We start from the raw sequence: 27,405 nt of genomic DNA, 5'->3' as shown, positions 1-27,405 counted from the left end.
ATTCTTTCTATGACAAGGTTACCCACCTGGCTGACCAAGGGAAGCCTGTCAATGTGATTTTTTTTGATTTCAGAAAAGCTTTCAATACTGTGTCTCACAGCATCCTCCTAGACAAGATGTCCATACAGCTGAGTAAACACACAAGGCAGTGGGTGAGTAATTGGCTGACAGGCCAGGCTCAAAGGGTTCTAGTAAATGGTCTTATGTCAGGCTGGCAACCAGTTACTAGCAGGTTCTGCAGGGATCCATCTGAGGGCCAGTACTCTTAAATGTCTTCATAGATGACTTGGACACAAGATTTAAGGGAATACTAAATTTGCTGATGACACAAAATTGGGAGGAGCTGTTGCCACTCTAGAGGGCAGAGAGCCCCTGCAGAGGGATCTGGACAAATTAAAGAACTGGGCAATCACCAACTCTATGAAGTTTAGCAAGGGCAAGTGCCAGATTCCACACCTGGACCCAGCAACCTTGGCTGTAACAAACAGACTGGGGGAGGAGATGCTGGAAAGCAGTTCTGCAGAGTAGGATCTGGGGGTTCTGGTCGATGGCAAGTTGAACATGAACCAAGTGTGCCCTGGAAGCCAAGAGGGCCAACCATGTCCTGGGGTGCATTGGGCACAGTATTGCCAGTCATCTGAGGGAGGTGTCCAGAGGAAAGCCACAAAGTTGGTGACGGGTTTAGAGGGAAAGCCATATGAGGAGTGGCTAAAGTCACTTGGTTTGTTCAGCCCAGAGAAAGGACATCATCATGACCTACAGCTCCCTCACAAGAGGAGCAGGAGCAGCAGGCACTGATCTCTTCTCTCTGGTGACCAATGACAGAACCCGAGGGAATGGCAGGAAGATCTGCCAGGGGAGGTTTAGGCTGGACATTAGGAAAAGGTTCTTCACCCAGAGGGTGCTGGAGCACTGGAACAGGCTCCCCAGGGAGGTGTCACAGCCCCAAGCCTGACAGTGTTCAAGAAGAGACTGAACAACACCCTCAGACAAATGATGTGAATTTTGAGGTTGTCCTATGTAGCGACAGGAGTTGGACTTGATGATCCTTGTGGGTCCCCCCACAAGTGTTTCAATTTCTTCCCCATGGGACTTCAAGGAATATGGTGTGAAGTCCCGCAGCAAGCTTTTTGCACACTTAACCTGACTCCTAATAAAAGTAACAGAAGTCTTAAATGAACATGTTTTGAAGATACTTCCCAAACAAGGTCATTTTCTCCATTTTCATCAGGTGAAGAGATGGAAGCTCTGCAGTTTTAGAATCTATTTCAAATTCCATGTAGGGGGCTAAGCAAAAACAAGTAATAAGCATGTTTTAGCAACAGCTGCAAGTAACAAGCTGTCCTGTTTCATATTGCTCCAGATCTTCCATTAAAAAGATGTTACCTCTGCCTCATGGCAGCCCATTAGCATTCACTTTGAACATGACTCCACAAGATGTCATGAAATAAGGTCATTGTAATTCAGGATCCTAAATTGCATACCTGGCACAGATACAAACTTCTTGTTTTATAGTAGTCAATGAAAGGCCTCCTCATTACATTATTATTCCTCGCTAATAAAACAGAGATTGAGGTATATGCACACTATGCACAACAAGGGAACATGTCCATAGGCTTAATGACTTTCTGAAGTACTTTTGCAATCCTTCCTAGCAAGAGGTTATACAAAATACTGTTGTTCTTTTCACTGAAACAAACACTTGTTTCAGGATAATTAATGTTTTAAAAAACTTACTTCCAAAAGCATGAAAGATATTGCACATTCCAATAATTTATTAATCTGCAATATTGTGTTAAACCTTGGCTGTCTCCAGCAGTGATGTTTCAAGAGCAGCTGGAAGTCAAATAACCGTGTCCTGAGTCTTAAAGATTGCAAGTAAACAGGTTTAGAGGAAAGAATTTTAATCCTGTGAAGAGTTTCAGATATCCAGAAAGATAAGCAGTATTGGATAAAATTCTGCAGCATCCAATAATTTTATGTCAATTAATTGAGGTAAATATTAATATCGTATGCTTACGAAATCTTCTTTACCCATTCTAAAACCAAAATATCTTTATTAATAATCTGAAGAGGATTAGCAAACAGCATTTTGACTTCACAAATTATCAAATTGGCAGTTACTACAAAGACAGTTGAGGTAATACAAAAGATGTGCAAATTCAGAAATATGGATACAGCAGCATAATGTTCACCCAGTAGGATACAGAGCAATACATGGGGTGGGGAGTTACCCCAGCATAGATGCTTAGCACAAACAAGATGGGTACAAAATTGGCAGGCATGCAGGTCACTTAGGAAAGCAGGCAAGGCAGAAAAGTGGCAGCAGGACCCCAGAGCACAGGGCAGAAAGACACACACACACCATGGGTTTCCTTAACTACTAAGTACATGGTAATGTTGATTCCAATCTCTTCCCTTGAAACCCTAGTACAAAAGATGAACCAAACTAAAGTGAAAAAAGCAACGCAATCCAGACTCAGCAATTTTGTTTCAAGGACTTACCTCTAAGACAAGCTTAAAGCTAGCCAGAAAATTAAAGGGTTGCAATAGTTGACCTGTCATTTACCCCCACACATACCATCACCAAATTCGAACATTTCCAAGCACCTCTCCTGCTCAACAGTAAGAGTCATTACATGCTACAGCAGGTTACCAAGCATCCTGCATGTTCGTATCTAGGTGGTGGCAGTGGGGGACTGCAGGGTGGCCTCTGTGAAGAGAGGTTGTAGCTGCCCCATGCTGGACACTGCCACTTCCACTAGACCCAGCACAGGGCACTACTGAGCCCCTCAGCCAAGATGGTGCTGCCTCAGGGGAAATATATGTAAAAAAAGCACCAAAAGCTGTCTGGCTTTTGTGAGGTGTGAGGAAAACACAAGTGTGAGAAACAGGCCTGTGAGCACTGAGGTCAGAGAAGATGTAAGGGAGGGGGTGATGCAGACACGAGAGCAGAGACTCCCTTGCAGCCATTGGAGATACCATGGTGGGTGAGATGAGTTGACCTTGGCCAGCTGGTAAATGCCCACCCAGCCATTCCCTCACTCTCACTCCTCACAGCAGGATGGGGGAGAAAATAAGAAGGAAAAGCTCACAGGTCAAGATAAAGACAGTAACTAGGGAAGGTAACAGGCAAAACTAGAACTGGACATTTCCAGAGAGGGCAATAATTTTGGGCAATCTTGTGGCTACAAAGAAGTGAAGGAACTAGGGGTGGACTTTTATTGTGCATGTCAACCTTTGTTGGCATTGTGATGACATTTTGATTTTGGTGTGAGGATTCCTTCCTCTTCCCTCACACACCTCAAGATAATAACAGTTCAATACGGAAAGCAAAAACTACATGTGCAAGCAAAGCAAAACAAGGAATTTATTCTCTGCTTCCCACCAGCAGACAGATGCCCAGTTAGTTCCTGGAAAACAGGACCTCAGCATGCATAACTGTTACTTGGGAAGAGAAACATCATAACCACGAGTGTCTGTACCCTCTTCTTCCTTCTTTCCCTGAGCTTTTATTGCTGACCACCACGTCCTATGGTAGGTAATATCCCAGTGGTCAGATTAGGTCAGCTGTCCCAGTTACATCACCTCCCAGTTTGCAGATCCCCAGCCTACTGGCCTTGGGTAGGACATGGGTTGGAGAGTGAGCTTTGATACTGTGTATGCACTGTTCATCAACAGCCAAACCACTCATACATTATCAACACTTCTAGCCATAAATACAAAGAAAAGCACCATGTGGGCTGCTATGAAGAATTTACCTCCATCCCAGCCATACCCAGTACAATCTACACCCCTTATTCCATACCATTTGCATCATGCCCAGGTCCCACATTATCCAGTACATCTAAATATCCTCTAACCATTCCATCCTTTTTTTTCTCATTCCCAAAATCCCTTCATACCAACACTTGCACTACGTACTCTATAGTTAAACCATCTTTACAGCCAGCAGATTTATATACCCGCATTAACCAGTATCCTCTGTCCCTCAACAAGGACCAAAGCCAATTTGCCACAAGGTAATTAGTTAATAAACTGTTTCATTTAGACTTCAAAACATAGAAAGGTCTTCACAAAGAACAAGCTGTACAAGTCACTGGTTTTGAATACTAGACAGAATACTAGACAAAGGGATCTAATACACATTGCTTTGAAGTGCTATCAGGTACACACATACATAAGGCTGTAAAATATAAAGGTGACATTCAATCCTGCAAAGAAAAAGTGTTTGCAATCACTGACAACACATTCAACTTGCAACACTCTGAGAAAGGTTTATCTCATGACACAGAACTTCACTTTAGATTTTTTTTTTTCATTATCTACCACAGGATGACCTACCGTCTAGCTTTGATACTTTTATCTCAAACTACACCATTATTACTGTTAGATAGTGCTGTGGTGCGTGTTGAAGACTATTTTATTAATAGGAACCACTATTCAAGCAGCAAAATCACGTGAGAAAAAATCCAAACTAAATGCAATCCTTAAGAACAGTATCTTCTCATTTTCATTTTCTTCTGCTAAATGGAGCTAAAGAGTGCATCATACTGAGCCCCATACCTACTTCTTTGTTGCAGAGAACTGACTGCGCTCACAGCCTTTTAAGCCAATTTTATCCTTGCAAAGACTGTGCAAGGAAAGCAGGGTTGGTTTAATGCTGTGCCTATATGGAAAGGCTCTTACCTGCATTAGCCCAGGGGAGATACCAGGGGCAGCTGACATTCACGTATGTGCCAGGCAGTCCATCCGGCCAGCAAGCATAGTTGTCAAATGTTCTGTTGCAGAACTTGCCTTCTGCAGAGAGATGGAAGGGAGGATCATGCCACTGCCTTCTATTAATACTGTGAGGAGAACACTGAAGAGCAGACAATAAAAGGGAACACGGACATGTTCATTGAAGCCATAACAAAATTATGCAATTAAGCTTTGATGTGGAGTTAAGTGAGATTTATTTATCCACAAGATTTTCTCTCCACACAACAGGAAACTTGTTTCAGGGTGGAACTGAAGAACAGATTAGCATCTTTGACTAAATCAAGGAACAAGAAAAATAAATAAATATTGATCCATTCCCATCCTTTCTCTTTTACACCCTTATGTGTCTCAGTTTAATTTAAAAATCATTTTTACTGTGACTACTGTAGAAAATTATTCACGAGAACTGGTTCACAGTTATGCAGTTGTAAAGTCTAGCCTAATATATAGATACATCAACAAAATACCCACACACAATCATAACTTTGTATTACAGCTTAATCAACATTGGAATACTTCAACTACAGATTTATTAAACTGTCATTCTCAGAGGGCAGCACTCAAGCGCTCAACAGGATAATGGAGCGGAGGGAGATGAATGTTTCCCTGCCATCAGCTACTGCTCTCACTCTGCCATAAGAATATAGTTAAGACAAAAAAATTAACAGTTTTGAAATAATTTTTCACAGATGCAACTTTAGACCAATCTTGTCATTTTCAGTGTGTCACAAAAGCACTGAAGCATAGGAGAGGCCACACTGTGTCCAGTTGTGAGCATCATTGACAAGTCTCCAGTGTCCTCTAAACACCACATCACAGCTGCTCTCAGTATATTAGCGCAGCTCAACTGCTACGACAAGCCGCACTCTCATTTTTACTAGGGTACTTTGTGTTTTGTTTTTTTGGTTTTTTTTTTTTTTTTTTTTTTTTTTTTTAAAGCCATTTCAGCATTGACAATGCTTAAGATGATTTATATCAGCTTTAAGCCCTACAAACTGTTAGAACAATGGTCCCAGATTTCTTACCACCTGTGTGCTCTCTCACTTCTGACCCCTAAAAAAGTTTCAGGGGTACTACATTAGTGTGACACTTTTATATGCTACAGCCACCACTTGCCACTGCAAAACACTCTGGACCTAAGACTAACATCTTTATAATGAAACTGTTCTACAAAATGCTTCCTCAGCAGAGAGAAAAGTCCCACAGAAAACAGGAGGAAGCAAATGGGATAAAGAAGAAATTGACTGGAAAGTAAGCTGGAGAAGTACTTTCAAGTTCATAATCACTCCCTTGCTAACTGTTATCATGCATTTTAAAAATTAATACATTCTTATCCTTACCAAGCATGCTTACCTGCCACAATGGGGGGTGTCTCATACAAATATTTCAGGCATTGGAGCTGATACTCCTTCCACTTCTGCATAACCCCAGAGAGGGACCCATCTGAACTCTGAAAGAGAAATCACTAGTCTCAGACACCACAGGGATTTAAACTGTATGTTTTTCATGCAGCCTGAATAGGTGGATGGAAAAATTACTACCATAAGCCAAGACAGCATTGCTTATCATAAGGGGTACAAGATGCTGCTATGCATTTGCCTAATCGCAGCCAAAGAAATCCCTATTTGTACCACAAGGAACTAAAAAATAAAACAAACCCCACAAACAGCTATGCCATGTCCTCACTGAAACCCAAACTGAGCCAGCATTGCTCTCTTGAACATGCCCCAGTTGTGCGATTTATTATCTCATGAAAAGACAGGAAGAGCAGCAAGTCCTTTTAGGAGAGGTTTTCTTTCCAACAGCCGTATTTCTGCTAACCCATAAATAGATCAAGTTAATTCACTGTATTCAGTGGATATTCCCCAAGCATTCTTCCAGAATGTGGATGAAAACTTTTCCAGCTCAGCTTTCCTTCCATGAACAACATATTTTCCCCACATCCAGCATATTTTTCTTGAAACCACAGAAAGAGCAGGGACATGCTTTTTGCGCAGTTTGACAGGCTGCAGGTTCCACCGTGAGCTACCACAAGTACTGAGGGGGCAGGGGAACAGTACGTGCAAACTCTGAGCACAAATGGAATTAGTTGTTATTAAACTGCAAAATGTAGCAGTGGCTGCTCACTCAAACCTAGCAGATGCCTCACCTGGCTCACAGAGGCCTAGCATACTCATTGCATTTAAGTAAAGATATCTCAGTCCTCCTCTCTCCTCTCCACATTTGTATAAACTGAGTTACAAGTGTCAGGATTAGCAGGCTGTAAGTGATCAGTAATGCAGCGAACTCAGCATTCTTTTTCCAGAGAAAATCCCAGCAGGGGTGTCTTAGACATACAATCAACAGCATGAACCTGATGGTACAACACACTGAGTAGACGAAAATTCATTAAATCCCAGCTGCCGATCAGTTTATTAAGTGAAGTATGAGGGTTAATTATCCTTGTAATTTTACCCTCACAGCTTCAACAGCTAATTTTTATTTTCCATTTGTGCTTCTAAACCTTTTTCAGGTGGTTAGAAGGAAATGAGGGCGTGTAAAGGATTGTTTTAAAACAAATAGGTCTTTTTAAACATATACTGCATTTCAGGTAAACCAAACTGAATGCTGTCCACTACAACCAATGTGACTTTAAAATTTACACACCAGTGGAAGCACCCTGGTGTAAAAGAAGTAGAACTGGCATTTTTGGACTACAAACCTCGCAAGTCCTCTCATACCCTTCTTCCTGGACTAGGCCACTATCTTTAGTCAAAAAGATGCTCTTGTACATTTGATGAAAAGTAAAACATTTAGTAGACACCTGCATTACGTTTCAAGAATAACCACCTATATTTTTGTGCAATGTAACTGTAGCTAGGGCCTCACGGACATAATTTTAGAAGAATTTAGCCAGCTCCCCCTGAAATCAAAACAGACACAAGCCTGTGGATCTTTGAAATTCTGACCCTTGTCTGCCTGATTTAAATCACCTTATCTATGCCAATAAATGCTGCCAAAGTCTGTCTGAGCTGAAGTCCCTAGCGTAAAATGAATGCATCCTACTGAATTTTAACCCCATGTGCCTATGGAAATTCACAAATTTGTAGCATAGTAATCTATGCTCAACATACCTGAAGTAGAAACAAACATCACCTAAATTAGGGCCACAGGTGTGTGTAGAGAAACACAGAAACAAGTAACTCTAAAATGCCATAAATGGACCACACAGGCTGAATAAGGATGGATGACTGGAGTACAGGGAGAGGGAACAACTTCCAAACCTAAGTTTCACTCAGGCAGTCTTTAAAAAGTAGCATCCATGTTAAACATTGTTTAAAAGGTCTTCATTTTACAAGGGTGGTTATTGAAGATATACAGGATTATTTCACCACTCTGTCATGGCTAGGTTAACATTTTAATACATTAAATAAAAATAACATTTTCTAGAGGATCTCCTAAATTATGATTCAGAATAATTTCAGAAGTTAAAGTGTCACACACCTTCCCAAAATGAAAACATTGATCATGCACGCAGATGACCACATGAAGTTAATCTAATTCAGCTTTTAAAATCATTACAAGATAAAGATGCATATGGAGTTCCATTTAGATACAAAACTTTACATTTTAAAACATCCTGAAAAATATCCTAAAACTGCTTGCACTAAGATTAGCTCTTGTGGTGTAAGCAAGCCTTGAAGTATTTTCCTCTAAAACAAGTTTTCATCTACTGCCTTCAGAATGCAGGAATAACCAGCTTTAATTACAGCTTAGGAAAAAGCAAGCCTTTACCCATCCATTTAAGGAAAAATTAGAAACATTCTACTTAAATTGGTTTCTCATAATGTGAGACGACGACTCTAACAAGGAGATTAGCAAGCTGTAAGAGTAAAATAATTAGACATGCCTTTTTGTGGAGATGACCAATTTGGTAGACAGTTTTTTATTATCTATAGTCTGTTGCAATAAGACAATCAGCTATAAATCCCAAGACTACATATTTTGTTCTCTCTACACAACAGTTTACTCTGGTTCAGCTACCATGTTTTGTTAAAATATTGACTGCAAATTTTATTTTAATATATGCTGATACACATTTCCCTGAGATTTTGGGCCATATGAGCAAGAATCACAAGTTATACAGTGCCACAGATTTACAATGTGAGTAGTTATTCAAGTAAGAGAGACTACATTTTCTTGAAGAGAGATTTTATTCTTCTGCAACATCAAAGCACTAAACACATATAAGTATATAAAGACAAGTTTCTGGATCTGTACTCCAAATTTGGAGCAAATTGCCAAAGTCTGAATAGGTTTATTAAACACAGAACTATATTTTTGTTGCTAAAAATCACTGGTCCTTGCATTTTATTTATAGGGAGTTTTTGTTTTGTTGGTGTTCTTTGTTTGTTGTCCCCCCTCAACCCCTCAGTTATATTCAACCATGTGAGAAAAAACAGTAGTAGTTTTGCTGTGGTGAAAGTATATCACAGAAGGATAGTAGAAAAGAGGATGGAAATATGGCTGACTGGTTAAGGTGGAGGAGTCAGAAGTCCAGAATGGATGAAGGACATTAAGGAGGTAAGTAATGGTGCAGCCTAAGGAGCATAAAATGGATGCAGAAAAATTAAGACAGGCAAGAGCCCAGACACTGGGAGCCTTTCAGTATGCGTACATCATTAAGTAGAATTAATCTCTAGTGATAAATTAGCTCATTCAACAGTCTAAAGACAGAATCCTTACAAATCCTTAACACCTTCATAGGAAAGCCTCCTTCTCTAGCCATCATTTGTCTTCACAGACTCTTGTAAAAGGAATAATTTTAATCACTTTTCAACATCTTTGAAACTATTCCTGCTGCACCAAAAGCAGCATCCATGCAGATCCAAGGTGATCAATGCTACTAAAACACTATTCCAATATAGTGAAATCTGAGCACACAGAGTATAAACCTGTAGTGGGCTCAGGCCAGACAAAATGTACCATGAAACAGCATCATTCAGAGTGGGAGAATTCTCAGAGCAGCTGGTGACTCCTGGGGTTATCTTCTTCCCTCTTCTCCCATCACCATATAAAAGGTCTTACCATGCAACAGAATGAGAAACTCCTCCTCACAGTTGTATTTCTCATGTATTTGGTTGCCTGCTTTTATACAGGAACAGTTACATTTCAGCTCTTTCATGCTTTTAACATTTCAGAATAAGACTTCAACTTGCTGCTAATGGCTCATACATAATGTCACAACCACTGGGACCTCCAAAATGCTAATCTTAGTCTTCAAAAGCAATAGATAGGCAACCTGGCATTGAACTACACTTTGGTATGGCCTTGGTATTCTTCCCTCTGATAGCAACGATGACATATCGGCCTCATGAGAGGAGGGTTCACATTACAATTACTGCTTTTTAGATCAGAAGCACCAGTAAATTACTTCTCAAAAAGGGCAGTAAATTTTAGAAGTCCAATGCAACACATTATTTTAAGGCTATTCTGCTCAGGATCAGCACAGCAACTAAGTCCAAGATAGGTGAAAATTGCACATTACTACCTTTATGCTCATTCTGACTTGACGTTCTTTCCTGTATAATATGGATCTTACTAAATAATTTTTTACATCGGCCTGAACTATAGATATGCATCAATAAAAGCCAACAAAGTGGGAGCTAAGTCGGCCACTGAACAGGTTTATTCTATTTGTAGTGCGGACATAAGCTTGAATTTATACAACAGTTTTGTCCTCAGTTCACAGCCCACACGGGGCACAGCACAACACTGCTAGTAAAGAAAGTTCTGCTGTCAACCAGTGTCATCTTGTATTGACTGAGATGAGATTCCTCCTTTCCAAGAAAGAATGATTTCCACATTTCAAATGTAAATGCATTCATTTTTGTGGGGCTTTAATACAGTCACCTTCCTGAAAGCACTTTTCCACCTAAGAAGATGCTTGTGCTTGTCACAACAGCACCTCTGGGAGCAGAATTTCAAAAACAGAGGTTGTAGCACAGCACAATTCTGCTACAGGGCTTGCTGCTCACAGAACAGACTTGTCTGCCCCTGCAATTTGTCATCACTTTTCTTCACTCTAATTTGAATATGAAAGCAAGTAAATGGCAGGATGCTATTACTACCTCCCTAAGCCCATCAGTCAAGATCCAATTTCTCAATAATTACTATATATTTGTCAAAGAAGTCCTGCAAATGTTGATGCTCCAATCACCAGTTTGTATTATAAGAAAAGTTATGTTTCTTTAACTGTTGCAGGAAAACAAACACAATACACACAAAAGAAAAAACACACAAAACAATGACAAATAAAACACCAACCAAAACACCACCACACACTAAACCAAAACACTCAACACTGAGCTTCATATTAATATGGAGTTTTTTGACCCACTGTTCACCCCATGACAAATCCTGTTGAGGATCAGTCCTTCAAGTACAATACTTCTAGAAAACCAGAAGAGATTCTGGAATTGCGTTAGTATGGGAGAATTCTTTATTGTCCAAACTCCATCTCCTCACTCTTGCAAAGAGACACTATTTAACCTGATTTTATAACTATTTAGTTCAGCTTCTGTGTAATGAGCTAATCTGAATCCATAAGCAACATCTGACAGCCCAGTTACTCTTCTTTAAGAACTAAAGGTAAGCCAAAGGAGGAAGTACATCAAAAATGACAGTGCTGTCTCTACTATAGATAGTACAAAAGAAGAATAATTAAAAATACCTGAGCAATACCTCTTCCAGAAATCATAAAATGAGATCATATTTTAGGACATCTGATACCCCCCAGACTTCTGCATTTATCACATTCTCTCCCAATATTACATTGCCCAGTTTAGAGTTTAATGTAGTCATCTGACATCACACAAGACTAAGTGACCTTTGGAGGTAAAGTCATTATTCTCAGTCTTCTGTAGGACTGCTTGACTGATCAGATGATATAACATTAATTATGTTTCCCAAGTCATATTTTGCAAGATACTTTGTCAGCAGTTGGATCACTCTCAACAAATCTCTCACCCCTCAGGAAAAAAAAACAAAACAAAACAAACAAAGGATCAAAACAGCTTTTCTTTTAGAGAAAAGTCTATTGCAAGCTTCTAGGAGCTCTTCCTGTAAGTGCTTCTGTTCCTTAGTTACTAATGAACTCATGACTCCAGTAGCTCAAGAGCACCAGAGAAAGAAAACTTTCAGCATTCTCCCTGCTATTGAAAAGCAGCGAATGAGCTCCCACAAAAGGGGCTACTGGATTCAATGAGAAACTCCCTGGTGACATCAGCCAGCTGAGCTTTCTCTTAAGCTGCAGCACCTCAGCACTTCAAATGAGACCTTAAAGATAACCAGAAAGTCCCAGGACTTTGACAAAGGAAAATCTTGAAAACAGTGTCTCACCAGCTGTCTAACCATGGAGACCCTGCCATTCTGTCACTGGTTTAACACTTCAAGTTTCACGACATCAGGCTTTTGAACTCAAAGCTGCAATAGCAAGCTCTCATCAGGCACTTACACCTCAGTCAATGCACAGAAGAGACACTCCTCCTCTGCCTGTTTCTTCTGAGATGTTGAGCCCAGACTGACAGCACATGTCCAGTCCTGAACAGTAACACTGGGCTTTCAGTAACTTCCCAAAACACAAGATGACCCTATTCCATTTCATCCTCTGCCTGAGCAGCTCCTAACAGTATTTCAGCCCATCTAAAGAGCAGCCTGAAAGAGAAAATGACACTCCTGTCATAGACAATAATACATAAATTTTTTTTTGTATGGAGATTTTTGTTGTTGTTATTTTTTTTAAATTGTTTGGTTTGCTTGGTGGTGTTTGTTGTTCTCCTTTTGTTTGTTTTAAACCACAGGCTGAACCTCAGCATTCCTCTCAGTTTGAAAATAACCACTGCAGCACACGGTCCCTCACCCTGGCCTACCTGCCCTCATGCCTTTTTCTTCCTCTTTTGCACAACTGCACAGCTTCAGAAGGAAGGGCTGTTTATGCTCAATGCCATAGCAGCCCATAATAGCACAGGACACAAATCACTCCACCCCCCTATTCTTGAGACTTATTCTTGCTAGATTAAGTAAAAAAAAGCATAAGTGCATGCATCTCCTAAAGAAGATTTCCAAATGCAGAATGCTTCTGGCTAGAGTCTCAAATAAGGCATTTTTAAGAACAAAACCAAAACCAACTTGAGGCGTATTCCTGCTCTCAGTACTTACTTCTGTTGACTAGGCACAGGGAGTTCCCAGCTCAGCTGACTTACTGTTTCACAAATCATTCCAAATTCATAAGCTGTCTGACCATGTGGCAGAATTCAGCCCTGACCAAAAGGGTTTCCACTCCAGGCCCAAACATCCCAGGGATGTCCTGGGATGCTTCATTCACGATTTCAAACTGTCCAGCTTTTTCTTCCCATTCCTAAACATTTTTTTTTTTTTTGACAAGCAGCATTTCAATGAGAATAATATCTCTTTGCCCATAACATTTTCTGGATCAAGGCAAAGTAGCTGGCACTCAGAAGCATAGATATCAAAGCAAACTTTTTAGACACCTAAATCAACTTGCACAGTATACAGTCAAGGGAATCATAATATAGCATCAAGGGAATAAAGTACAGCCTAATTTTTCAGCATGCTACAAGATTAAGCATAATCTATTAGAGACATAAATAAATAAAGCCAAACTGCTGTAGGTCAGACAGAATAGACTGAAAATGTTGTACAAACCTGTGGTTCCAGGGGTTATTCTACTGTTTCTGTCTTCAGTGATGGACAGACCTGGGATGAGAATAGTTACCCTCAGTCTTTTTCTACCCCTTGAAGAGCTTTCTCAGCCTGGAAAGAGGTTTCCTCTTTGGTTACTGTACGACTCATGAATCCATATGCTTACAGCTGAAGCAGACACATATTTAGATTGACAGCCATTGTTACCAGAAAGTTATTTCAATTACAATGTTTTTCATCTGTTCTGGTAAACGTTTCCATCAGGGATGTAGTATATGAGCCACTCAAACATGACAGAAGAAACTACTCAGCAACTATGCAAAGAGGCAGAAGAAACGAGTAAAATTCAAATGCAGCTAAAACTCTCAAACTCTTCCAGAGCAGAAAGCAATCCCACAGTTTTAGTGGGAGACATAGTGTGCCAGCACTCATGAAAAATTAAATCACAGGTCTGCTGTATGAGGAGATTTTCCTGTGCATCGCAAATCTAGACACATGCTTTGTGAAGTGCTCTTTAGAAGAGGGCTTTCATTGATGCAGTTATACAACACATCAGGCAAAACAGAATAAAGAGTTTAAATTGCATTTTTAGATAGATACAGAAGGTGTAGCACTAGAAATCCTATGGAAAGAACAAAGGCAAAGTTGAGCAGGGCTGTTGGAGCAGGGGAAGCTACAAGGCTGAAGATGAGAAGCACGCTTCAGATCTACCCTGAGATTTAGAAACAAAGTGCAGCCTATGCTACTGGAAGAAGAACTTGACATTTAATTTAAAATGTTGTAATAACATGGAATCATAGAATGGTTTGGGCTGGAATGGACCTTTAAAGATAATCTAGTTCTAATCCCCTTGCAGTGGGAATGATCATCTTCCACTAGACTGACCTGGACTTGAACATTTTCCAGGGATGGGGCACCCACAGCTTCCCTGAGCAACCTGCTCCAGTGCCTCACCACCTTCATACTAAATTTCTTCCTTATATCCAACGCAATTCTACCCTCTTTTCATTTAAAACCATTACCCCTTGTCCTGTCACACTACAAGCCCTGGTAAAAAGTCTCTCCATCTTTACTATTTAGCCCTCATAACAGGGTCTCCCCAGATACTTCTCTCCTCCAGGCTGAGGTACAGAAGCACTCTCAGCCTTTCTTCATGGGAGGGGTGCTTCAGCTCTCTGATCATTTTCCTGTCCCTCCTTTGCATCCACTCTAACAGGTCCATGTCTTTCTTGTCCTGGGGGCCCCAGAGCTGGACACAGTACTCCAGGTGGGGTCTCACCAGACCCAAGTAGAGAAGCAGAATCATCTCCCTCGATCTGCTGGCTGTACTTCTTTTTATGCAACCCAGGATATGGTTGGCTTTCTGGGCTGCAAGTGCACATTGTCAGCTCATGCCCAGTTTTTCCTCCACCAGTATCTCCAAGTCCTTCTCTGCAGGGCTGCTCTCAAATCCATTCATCAGCCAGTCTGTCCTGATATTGATGATTGCCCTGATCCAGGTGCAGGGCCTTGCACTTGGCCTTGTTGAACTTCGTGAAGTTCACATGGGCCCATCTCTCAAGCCTGTCCAGATTCCTCTGGATGGCATCCCTTTCCTCAAGCAAATCAACTACACCACTTGGCTTGGTGCCATTTGCAAACTTGCTGAGGGTATACTCAATCCCACTATGTCACTAATAAAGACATTTAACAGTACCGGTCCCAATATAGACCCCTGAGGGACATGACTGTCATGTACAATCACAGTGGAGTTACAGTGACAACTGGGGATATACAGGGCTGAAAAAGTAGAGAAGATTTAGGGTGGAATTCAGATGCCTGATCACAGGCACCTACTGTTCCTCTCAACATGCACAAGTGCCTTTCTGCTGTCTCCTGCCACAGACACAGAGGTGCAGGTTTCCCCTGCATCCTACATCATATCTGTTAGTCCTGTTCAGGGCACTGTAGCACTAGATGCCTACCTCTGGGCAGCTGACTCATCCAGAAGGTCTCTGAACTGCTGAAGCAAAACAAAGCAAAGAACATCTGTCAAAGCCAGACTTTTGGCTCCTCTTGCTGTGGTTTAAAATGCAATTAGTTATGCTGGTTCTTCATGACATACTGAACCAAGTGCATTTAAAAGGATCTGTTTCTTATGCTTATAGCTGACTGGTTTCTCTTTAATGGCTGGCAACAGTCCAGTCCCAGAGTTGGCTGAGCAAAGATACAGAGTCTGCAGTCCCACACAGCCAGGGAATTGCAACATTCGAGTTCCAAGAAAAAAAAGGATTTCACAAAAAAAAAAAAAAAAAAAGCAATCTTCATCACAACCTCAGAGACTAAACAAACATCACTTAATTGTAAATAACCTGTATTTTCACTAGGCAACAAAAATTCTATATCTTTTCACTTTTCACAACAAAGTGTCCTTAAGCATCCCACAACTTTTCAAATTACTATTTTAACAGTCACTCTTCTTAAAGAGCCATGGTGCTGGATCAGAAGACAAAGTGTAGAGAGTTACCTATTTTTCCCATGATTACAAATCCTATAGCAATGTAAACCTAGTCACGTTTGTCATCCCATCACTACAATACCTGCAAAACAAACAACAAAGAACCAATGCACAAACCAAAAAACCCACACACTGAATCAGACATATTAACCTTCAGAGACCTTTCTCCCACCAAATACATTCCATTCATACTTTTTTTAAACAAACTTAGTTCTCCAGTTAACAAAAAAATATAATCACCACAAAGCTATTTAAAAAAACAATACACACAAAACTGAAAACTCCAGTATATCATTTCATGGGTTTTACATCTACTGTTTAGAGATCGCTGGAGAAAAAGCAATCAAATCTGTATAGCTTTTGCAGTTCTACTTGAGGGCAGTAGTTTATTTTGGTTTTAACTAATGTGAATTAACTACCTCAGTAGCTCATTGTCACAGTGGCTCAAGGTCCACTGCCCCATTATCTGCCATATTGCTCCTTCCCACCTCCCCATCCCCTTGCCAAGGTAATGATATGTAACACTTTCACAAATTGCTAGTATTTTCACTAAAAATTATGGCACATTTGAAAACAGAGCATACAAGAGAAGTTCTGCCAGTGAAGCTCATTTCCAGACATAATCCGTCTTCCTTTCAAATATTAAATAAAAAACAATGCAGAGGTACACTTTTGCATAACACAATGACAGGACAGAAGCTCTATAATAACATCCTTGTAGTATTGTATCATATACAGTAGACTTCGCATGCACTTTGTCAGATGTAGTGTGGCGTTTTACAGGCTGCATATAATCTTATACTTTTCAGCATTCAACTCACATGGCCGTGAAGTGTTAAATTCCAAGGGCTTTATTTGTCAAAAACAAGACAGGAGCAATGTTGCATAAAGGCTAGAGTCCTAACCCAATATGGAGAAACACTAAAGTGAACAAAAAAAGTAATAAGACAAATGAAAGAGGTGTATTTAGGTGCTACACAGGGACTGCAAATGTCAAGTTCTTCTTCCAGTAGCATAGGCTGCACTTTGTTTCTAAATCTCAGGGTAGATCTGAAGTGTGCTTCTCATCTTCAGCCTTGTAGCTTCCCCTGCTCCAACAACCCTGCTCAACTTTGCCTTTGTTTTTTCCATAGGATTTCTAGTGCTACACCTTCTGTATCTATCTAAAACTGCAATTTAAATGCAATTTAAACATGGAATTTGTATTCCTGCCTTCATCCCACCTTGCATGTCTTTCCTTCTACCTTCTTTTAAAACAGAACTCAGAAAAGTTTAGCTTTCCTGTACAGGGCTGCTTTTCGTTCTGGCTATGCTCCTGAAAGCCTCTAAGCAAAAGACAATTTAAAGCATCATCTCAACTTGACAACAGCCTGCTGTATTTGTGAGGCCTGGGTAGCTACGCTGAATGGTACAGTCATCCTTCTCCAGAAGTGATGTTACAAGCATCAGCCAACAGCCAATGTAAGCGCACTACAATGTTCACTTTCACTTCTGCACAATTTTACATTTGCTTTTATTTGCCGAGGCCAATTTAGCTTCATGAAGGCAAAAATAAAACAGCTCCAACCTGAAATCTAAATTTTCTGCTTTTTCATTCTCTGAGGACAGTCATCACCACCTTCTACAATATTTAAAATTACAGTCAGAGAGAAATCATCTAGTTGCAGGACACTGGAATGAAATCCATTAAAAGCAAGCTTTCATTAATACATTAATTTACATTAACTTTTTTTTTTCGTATCTTTAATACATGACTAATGCTTTGAGAGCATTCCATAGGACTAAGCAGACTGAAAACTTTTAAATCAAAGAATTCCAAAGAATTCCAAACAATTCTTAGCTGTTCAGTATTGCATTGTAACGTTATTTTACCATCTTTGACTCAAATGATTTTGAAGGTCAGTAACACTCTCCCCTCCTCCCCTTTTACACAAATAAAAGTACCTGTCAGATTTATCCAGAATGGATTTACTTCCCAGTTTTCCTGCAGTCCCTCTCAGCCAGGCAAGCAGACTACAGAAATGCAGGCAAGTCAAGTTGAATCACAGACTTTCCTTACTCTAGGACAGCAAAGAAACTTACGAACCACAATATTACCATAGGAACAAGATCAGGCATTTCCTCAAATCTGAATTAGTCTACCACAATATCACTTCCAAAAAGAAAACTGAAGTTTCTTCGTTTCAGAAGCATAGCAGAATTAAAGTATTAAGAGAAATTACTATTATTGTTAAAGCAAACAAATGGATAACCAAGACACAGACTCTGGGAGCTCCGTCTTCTCCTGGTTCCCCAAGATGTCAATAGTTTCAGTTCTCTGAAGTTAGTACGATGACAGATGCATGTGTAAATGACACAAAAGCTAATAAAATTAAAAATCCTTCTGCATGCTTAATCCTGAGATCTTGCTTCAGTCCACCCTTTCCTTGAGCTCAGAGAATTTTGCAGTTCAAGAAATTTAGTAAAAAACAATCCTCAAACACTTATTTCAGTACTCAATATTGGGCCGGTTTATCAGACATTCTACACCACAAGTCCCTCCAACAAGGGAGGCAGCAATTTTCCCAGTTCTCTCTTTGAGTATTTGGATTGGGTAAAACATGAGTAAGCAGCCCACAACCTATTTCAGTATCATGCATCTATCAGCTCACCATTTTCGCTATTCCTTTACATTCTTACCTCCATTGCATTAAACTTGTATACATAATATTCAGATGCTAATATTCAGTCCTTCTTCTGCCCAGCAGTCCTGGCACTCCCTGCACAAGTTGAATCAGAAGCAGAGGGTGTATACATTAGTTCTGCAAGGCAATCCCAGATACTACAGCGCTTCTGTCTCCCAACAGTAGCACAGAGGAACTCTTATGCAGCCTCTAGTTTTTCAGAAGTTTATTCCTACCTGATCTTCAGGCCACTTCTAGCAGGCTTTGATCTCCACCAGTTCAAATCTCACAGTATAATTTTGTCAATACACGGGAAATCAATGGATTTTCTTCATTCAGAATCCTTACCAGCCCAAGGGCTGGATCTTCTTCCTTTACTTCTGGCTGATATCACAGCCTTCAGCCCTGCATGTCTGCTGTGGCAACAGCCAGTTTCAGAGACAGTCACAACTCTTCACAGAAATCAGGCTGCCTCCTGCTCAATTCTTCCTTTCCATCCTGTCGTAGAGCTATATGGAGCTAATGAGGTTTGTGGCTTAAGCTACAGAATTGAAGTGTGATTATGTTGATGTTAAAGGTGAGTGGACTCACATTTCTTCCCACCCCTCTATAGGGAGACCTTCAAAAAGAAAGGGGAAAAGTAAGCAACAGAGGAAGACTGCTGTTCAGGCAGCAAACACACTGGTTTTCAGAAAGCAAGGGATATGATAAAGCCCAAGAACAAGGTGAAACAAATTCAGAAGCCAAGCAAAGAAAAACCTGTAGAGATCTTCTCAAGAAAGCTGCCCAGACTGGACAAATGGGAACACAGAAGAGTGAGCTACTCCTATGGTCAAGTCTCTAACCTTTGTCAAAATGAATATTTTAAATTGTGCACAATGCTTCCTCTCCTCCATTTCCAATTTTCAAAGCAGTGAGGGAAGCAGTGACCATGCAGTAATAAAGCTGAAAATGGATAGGTCACTTAAAAGGAATTAAAATCATTCCATTAGTCCCATGTTAGTAGTTTCACAGCCACACATTTCCCATCCGACATTAACCTTAAATCAAGCAGCGCTTGTAGAAAGAGAATAGATTCACACAGAACAGGCTAGAGAAAAAAAAACTTGGTTGCTTAAACAGCAGTGGCTTTATGTCACATCTCTTTTTCTGAGGAGAAGTTTGCTCTCTAAACAAACTTGCCCTGCAAGGGATTTTTATGTTTTACATCTCAGTTCATCCGTAAGACACAATTTTGGAGCAGAGAGTCATCTTACAGCATAACTATCAGCATTTGAAACAGAATTAACCAGCTCTGCTGTTGAAAGATGTGCTTCCTCTGTCTCCAGAGAAAGGCTGTGATTTCCTCCCCCTTCCCTCACTCCCCTCTTCTCCTTATGCCACCATAAGGACTTCTGCCATCAACATTGTGAGCCAGACAGGCAAACTCTCCAGGGTAAAATTAAGCAGGCAAAACGTTTAAGAGGATAAGAGTTGCTGTGAAGCAGAGACAAGCAAAAGCAGCACAGCTCACAGTGAGGCATAAGAACAATCTTAATTATCCAACATATTCAAACTAAGGAGCCTGAAATGGAGCCCACTACCTGTATAAAAACATTAAGCTAGCAGCCCAATGTCTATTATTCATATAGAAGCAAAAACTTGAGGATTTCAGCGGTTGGAGAAATAGCCCTTAAGGTCTCTTTGTCTATGCTCATTACTAGATGACTCCTGATTTTTCACCTTTTTCCACTAAGAATGTTACATGACAAACACTGTGACCTTGAGGCCAGAAGGACCCATGATAATAATCTAATCAATTTCCTGCATAGCACCTTTCAGGGCCCCATATTAACTTCTGCATCTATCTCACACATGCTAGCTTAACCAGAAAATACCACTCAGAAAATACCAGAAAATAGATGTATATCTAATCTTGACTTGAAGACTCCAAGTGACAGAGAGCCCACTGCACCCTTCAGCAAGCTGCCACTGTGGTTAATTACGCTGAGTACTGAATTCCACACTTAATTCTCATCTGAGTTGAATCATCGATGCAAATAGGTTTTTGTAAAAGGAATTATCTTGCAAAACATGAAGTATCTTACAGTAGCTCTAATAAAATGGGACTGATGTAATGAAAATACATCCGATTGAACTTTCCCCAGCTAAACAGGTTGGTTACTGTTTGTGGCATCAGATAATTTTTCAGCTTTTTCACAACACTGTTGGATGAGTATCAGACTGAACAGCTAATAATCACTAGTAAAAACAAACAAATTGAATTTTTCATAGTACTGCTACCATATGGTAGTATGCTAACACTGCTCTAGAGCCCTGTGCAGAGGAGGCCAGACTCCTCCACCCCACCACTGTAAAGACCAAATTGGGTTCTGCCAAAGGAGATTGTTTTCCTTTAGCCCCAGCCACCACAGACTTTTCAGATATTTTAACCTTCGTTTACATTTTTTAAACTGTTGGTTTGTACTTGTTGCCATCAGCTCCCTTACCTTTCTGTTATACATCATCACTAGAGTAATTTTAGCCACCGCTTCCATTTCTTACAAGAATGGTTTAAGTTGTTACAGAAGATGATTACACAGCTTGAGGTATTTAGGGATACTATCAGCATCTTGAACATGTCAAAGTTAAAAGTGTTTGTGTTTTTTATATAATGATTTTTCCTTTCACATCATTTTTACTCTTCCAGCTTTGCAGCTGCAGATGGTATCTTACAGTTCTTTCTACTTTTCCAATTAGAAGAGGGAATGGATTGGGTAAACAAGTCAAAATCTGTAGATTGAAGTTCTGCAGTATCAAGGCTGCACATCACATCTGCGTCTGGAGATTGGTAAAAGCTTTCATGCCTGACTACCTTGCCCAAAAAATAAGTTTGTTCCTTGCAGCTAGCAAAGTGGCACACCAATATACTACAGACAACACTTCCTCTTCCACCTCAGGCATCCTTTTGCTTTAGCAGCATTGATTTTGAGGACAGAAAGTTCACTGAAACATTTAAGTTTAAAATAAGTGAATTAGCCACTGTATGGGAAAGTTCTGCTCAAACATCACACCAGACACACGCACACACGTGTGCATACACCCCCCCTCCCCTTTTACACCCTTCCAAAGCACACAGAGAATACAGCATTAGATGTCCCTTGCCTTTTTTCTTTCTTGTTGCCTTCTTCCTCTCCCTCTTACTGACTGTACCTGGAGTTCATGAAGACAGGACTTTTCCCACTGTATTCAGCATTGGTGAGGCTTCACTGAGAGCACAGTGTGTGGTTCTGGCCCCACAATTTAAGAAGGATGTGAAGGTCCTTGAATGCATCCAGAGAAGGGCAACAAAGCTGGTGACAGGACTGGAAGGAATGTCCTGTGAGGGGCAGCTGAGGACTTTGGGCTTGTCTAGTTTGGAGAAGAGGCTGAGGGGCAACCTCATTGCTCTCTACAGCTTCCTGAGGAGGGGAAGCTGAGCAGGAGAAGCTGAGCTCTTCTCCCTGGTATCGAGTAGCAGGATGCATGGGAATGGTACAAACCTGTGCCAGTGGACGATCATGCTGGACATTAGGAGGCATTTATTTACTGAGAAGGTGGTCAAACACTAGAATAGGCTTCCTAGAGAGGTGGCAGATGCCCCAAGCCTGACAGCATTTAAGAGGCATTTGGACATTGCCCTTAGTAACATGTTTTTACTCTCAGTCAAGCAGTCAGACTACATGATTATTGTACATCCCTTCCAACTGAAATATTCTATTCTAAAGCACAGGACCATAAGTGGATTCACAGTTTGGAAGCATTAATAGCTCCATTCACTTTCTAACTTCAATAATTGTATTCTGCCCAAATTTGTCAGCCTCATTATCCTCCTTTCTTATACATACACCCACATATAATATTGCAATTCGTTTTTACTTTGTATGTTATGAAAATGGAGCAAATCTCAACTTTAAGATTAATATCTCCACAGCTGTCTTAGACACCCTTGCAGTTTTATCAGAAGAGCACCTTTTGAAAGAAACTGACTACCACAGATTCTCTCTATACATCTTATTACTCTGTCAGCTCTAAAAAGGCTGAATGGAATCATCAATATTCCTTTAAAGCAAACCAACAACAAAATACACAAAATAAACCTAGTTATTCTTTATCACTAGTAATAAAATCACAAATTTTAAAACCTATGAAGGCCTAGTCATTAGATCATATAGACCTTTGAGACTGACATGTGGTATATAGATACTGCAGAATATGCTGCAATTATGATTATACCTTAGTGAGCCAAATATTCTTTATATTCATGTAGAACCAAAAGTGCTACATGGAAAGGAAAGAAAGGTCAGATTTTATTATATTCTTAAACCCTACAGCCAAAATCATGCTAGAAAGGGCAGGTACATGAAAAACCCTGTGCTCTAACCACCTGCAGGAACAGCTTCTGTTCAAGTTATTGTAAGGTGCATTCTCCTCCTTTACAATAACCAAGATTTATTCAGATCTTGTGAATAAATCTTTGTGTATGCAAACCTCTCTCAACATCCTTTACATAACAGTTACCAATTATTAAAATAAGTCAGTCATTAATTCATTAACATTTCATCCTTCACATTTCTTATCTTCAAGAGGAAGGCTCATTTAGCTATATAGTTTAAAGGAAGAGAGAAAAAAAAAAAGATTAAAATAAGCATGTTTTTATTAGCTTAAAAAAAAAGCCTAAAACTCCCACACAACACCAATAATCATCAGTACAACCCAACTGGGTTGAATACAGAATCTCACTAGGCTGCCCACTATATAAACTAGTGTTTTGGGGAGGGGGTGGGGAAAAAAAAAAGTCCTTAAAACTTCGTTCTTAACTAGAGTTGTTCTGAAGTAGCCATTTTATGGAATTCAAGGATAGAAACAACACAACCAAATAAGGCAGTTAGTCACTATACGGAGGACAGGAAGACAACCCTGGCGAGAGTTGGGACATGCTCCCTGGAGGGGCCCTTTAGATAAGCAGCCTGGGGAACCAGACAAACACACAGCAGACTGGCCAGCTCGTCTGCTTTGCTTCTATGAAAACTTTTAATGGAAAGGACACTAACCTGCAAAACATTTCCCTCGTCAGATTACTTGGACCAGAAATGGTCAAAAACTTAAGAAGGCGCTGGGGTGAAAGAAGAGACAGATGAGAGGGAACAGAAGGCTAAAGAGAAAGTGATTTAGTCAAGATCAAAGTAGGATGACACTCTCCATTCCCAACTGCTCAAATAGTTTATTTTCCAGTTTGAATCATAAAACTAAATAAAAGATGAGTATTGCAAAATAAGCACAAAACAGTCAGCTCAGAATGGTATTAGAAGTTGAATATTTCCATGCTGGCTGCCTGTCATCCCATACTTGACAGTGTTCCAAGTTTGCTATGAATTTGCTATGAAATTATCTTCTCATTTCCCAGTGACATAACCTGCTGCCCATGCTGCCTTTCAAGAAAACACTTTTCTTCTGTGCTGATCCCAGCTGTCCATTGAGCAGGATAGAGACACTTTGAACAGTGTAATAAATCTGTTTATTTCCAGAGCTTGATTTCGCTCCAAATATTTCCAGCATGACAAAAACAGGGGAAAGAGAGAAGAATAAGAACAGCTATAAATTAAAAACAAACAAAAATATGCCAGAGGCCATAAAGTAGCATCAACTCAGAATTTGGGGACAAGAGAAAGTATTTGGAATGCAGTATTTTTACACAAGTTCTTTCTAGCACACCAACTGGGTGTTTAGTTTCTCTTGATCAGCCGTTACACAGACTCTCTCTCCCTCCCCTTCTCTGAAGTACAGGCATGTTCACGAATTACTTGAACATATGAATTTCCTTTAAAGCTTTATTTAAGCTTTCTGCCAAGCAGCTCAGATAGAACAGCAAAGCCAAGACTGAAGAAGACTAAGTCTTTCTGTTGAAGAAAAACCCATAGGGTCTTTTCAAAGACAACAGGGGATAGCACACAGCAAATATTAAAGCCAGGCTGTGAACCAAGTTGCTGGTTCCAAGGCGAACTCTACAAGCAAAGAGCAATACAAAGGACAGACATGAAGGAAACCAATTATTGAAAGCTTGAGCAAGTATAAATTTAACCTTATGAACTATAAAAGATGTTTACATTAGCTTTGTTCTCTCCGTACTACAGCTTTAAGCTCCCTAAGTAGTATGTGCAGCACTGACAGCTTAGCTTGTTATTAAATGCCTGCCTCTAAAGAGTACATTGTTTAACAATACAAACAGTCTCATTGATTAAGATGTCTACCGTGCAGCTGCAACCCCTCCTTCCTTTGCAGTCAATTATACAGGAACTGAGAACACTTTTAGAAAAACAGTCCTTCAACTCTGACTCAATATAAAAAGGGATTTGTACCCTACTGCTTTCTGTAGCTATTACAGGTATTTCTAAGGCACCTATTGTATTAGTGTCCAAGCACACAGACTTGGTAATCAAATGCACACAGAAAAAAAACCTCATCACTACCGCTGCTTCCACAAAACAGGTATTTGGAGGGCGTTATCTTACTGCATGTATTATAGCAACATGCACATGTGCTCATCCTACCTTGTTATTAATAGAAAGTAGGAGTGGTTGTCACTCTTTCTACAAAAATGCAATACAATGCTATTCAGTAATTAAAACATATGCTACAGGAATGTTAATCATCTAACTCAGACTCCCTAAAATGAAGTGAGATATTGAAAGTTTACAACTTTAAATCGGTCTGTGTAAGATAGTCAAGTAAAAAAAGCAAACACACCCCCAAGCCCAAACTTGGACACTTCTTTTCATTTATCACCCACAAGATGTTCCACCAGACTTGCACAGCGGCCACAGAGACACATTTAACATAAGTCTTGAGCCACCCCTGTTTCTTCCTTCTACCTGACTATTACATTCTTAGAACAAAACCTTTATCTGCAAGTCTAAGCACTATGAAAGATGAAAATTCTAACAAAGAACAACAGCTTGTAAATGAGCCAGAAGTTTCAGTTCAGTCAGATTCCTTATCACCAACAACCACTGTCCTGCATAGCACATCTCACTTGGTTGCTCAGACTAAACCATGAATGCTACAGCAATGTGGACAGTTTGTTACCCATCTTCTCCTCCTTCCTTTCCTGTGTACAGAAATTAAAGCCTTGTCCCCAAAGAGGACCTCAACTAGTTTTTGCAGCTCAAAGCACTTACTTCCCACCTATCCTCACACAGTTTTCTGTTGAGAACAAGAAATATTTAATCCTGGACAGGTTTTGAAAGAGTTTCCTCATAGCACACCACCTGCCCTCATCACAGAAAAATAAACAAACAAAAAAAAGCACAAACCACACAAACACACACACAAAAATCACACCACTACACCACCACAAACACACACACATACACCACAGCACAAAAAACACACCACCAAACAACCAAAGCCCCTCCTTATTATCCTCCCTCCTGGAAAATAGCATACTGGAACATCACTATAAAGGTCCAAACAAGAGACTGCTGTTCACATTTGGAAAGCCTGTGACACCCTTTTGACAAAACCAAGCAGAAGTGGTGAAAGCTGCACTAACTCAAGGCATCTTTTACAGAAGAGTAACAATCTGCAATGGTAACAGCTTCCTCTAAAATTAATATGTAAGCGAAGAGATCGATCCATGTAATCATTTGCACATTTCCCTACTCATATAATGTTTCGTTGCTGGTGCAATCACATAAAGGACTACAAGTCAAATCAGGTGATTTTAAGTCTATTGTATGGAGAGTTATCAGATCTTTGCATCTTGAAAAGAACTTTTAAATGGCAAAACACCACATGGAAACTCAGGTCCTAGTTAATTAAGAGGGATGAAGAGCGGCAGAGTGGGGAAGAAGGCAGGAGTGAGGAGCAAGATGAAAGCTTCCTTGAATCATTACAGGATATCCCAACACTCATTTACTGTAAGCAGCAAGGAAGTAGGAAAACAGATTAGGAAATAGAGTTCTTTGGTTGCTCTATGACCCATCTGCATGGATGCTATACAGGTAAATAAATAGATAAATATTTTTTTCCAGTCACAGGGACAGCTCTAGGTGGCCCTGTTTAAGCAGGGAGGTTGGACCAGATGACATCCAGAGGTCCCTTACAACCTCAGCCACTCGAGATTCCAGCCCCAAGACACTAATGTTGCTTAGACATTAAAACAAGTAAGAAATCAAGAAACGCAGTTTCAAATGCCAGCTTTGTTTACTGCAATTCCCAACCGTGTTTACTGTTGCAAGGCCATTAAGAGCTCAAACTATGAAGCTACCATTCTTTTACCCATACATCTCATTAGGAATAGACACAGTTTTATTCTAGAAAGCCTTAATAGCCTCTTTCATTACGACCAGGTGTCTTAATCCACAAAAAGCAACAAACTAATTCAGAGCATACGGAATTATTCTACAGAAATCTTTTAATGCAAGTTTATCCTTTAACTGACAATAGCTACCCCTTGGAACTCCATAGGAAGATAAACCAAATGAGACCAGATGCAGTTTTTCTAAAAGTTTTGTGTGTCAGCTTTTAGCTTGATTCAACTAATAATCAGTACAGGAGTGCTGACATACAGGCTTAAAGTGCATCTATCGCAACACTAAATGTGTTGGAACCTAATCTTCTGAAATACAAAGGTGGTCAGAAACATCCCGTTAAAACAGTATGTGAATGTCTTCCATACCATCTCTGTTAGGCTTTGTATTTCATTTAGAGAAGTCATACATATTAAGGATTTGGGGCTTTTTGAAAGAAGTCCATTACAAA

General features: G+C 40.1%; 1 protein-coding gene across 5 annotated transcripts in view; it reads right to left on the bottom strand.

Annotated features, from left to right (window-relative positions):
- GLP1R (glucagon like peptide 1 receptor) overlaps positions 1-27,405 on the bottom strand; it is an 89,171-nt gene that overhangs the window by 52,182 nt on the left and 9,584 nt on the right. For all 5 annotated transcript variants that reach the window (XR_010471547.1, XR_010471546.1, XM_065058157.1 and 2 more), the window contains exons 2-3: positions 6,115-6,211; positions 4,690-4,800 (exon numbers count right to left, since the gene is read on the bottom strand). Coding sequence is in view for 3 of the 5 variants with exons in the window: in XM_065058157.1 (XP_064914229.1) it covers positions 4,690-4,800; positions 6,115-6,211 (208 nt within the window). In the remaining 2 variants the exon portion in view is untranslated. The remainder of the gene's footprint in view (positions 1-4,689; positions 4,801-6,114; positions 6,212-27,405) is intronic.

Source organism: Columba livia, chromosome 3 (genome assembly GCF_036013475.1).
Source record: "Columba livia isolate bColLiv1 breed racing homer chromosome 3, bColLiv1.pat.W.v2, whole genome shotgun sequence".
Classification (NCBI taxonomy): Eukaryota; Metazoa; Chordata; class Aves; order Columbiformes; family Columbidae; genus Columba; species Columba livia.
Note: the sequence above shows the minus strand (reverse complement) of the source record. Positions and strands in the feature narration are given on the sequence as shown.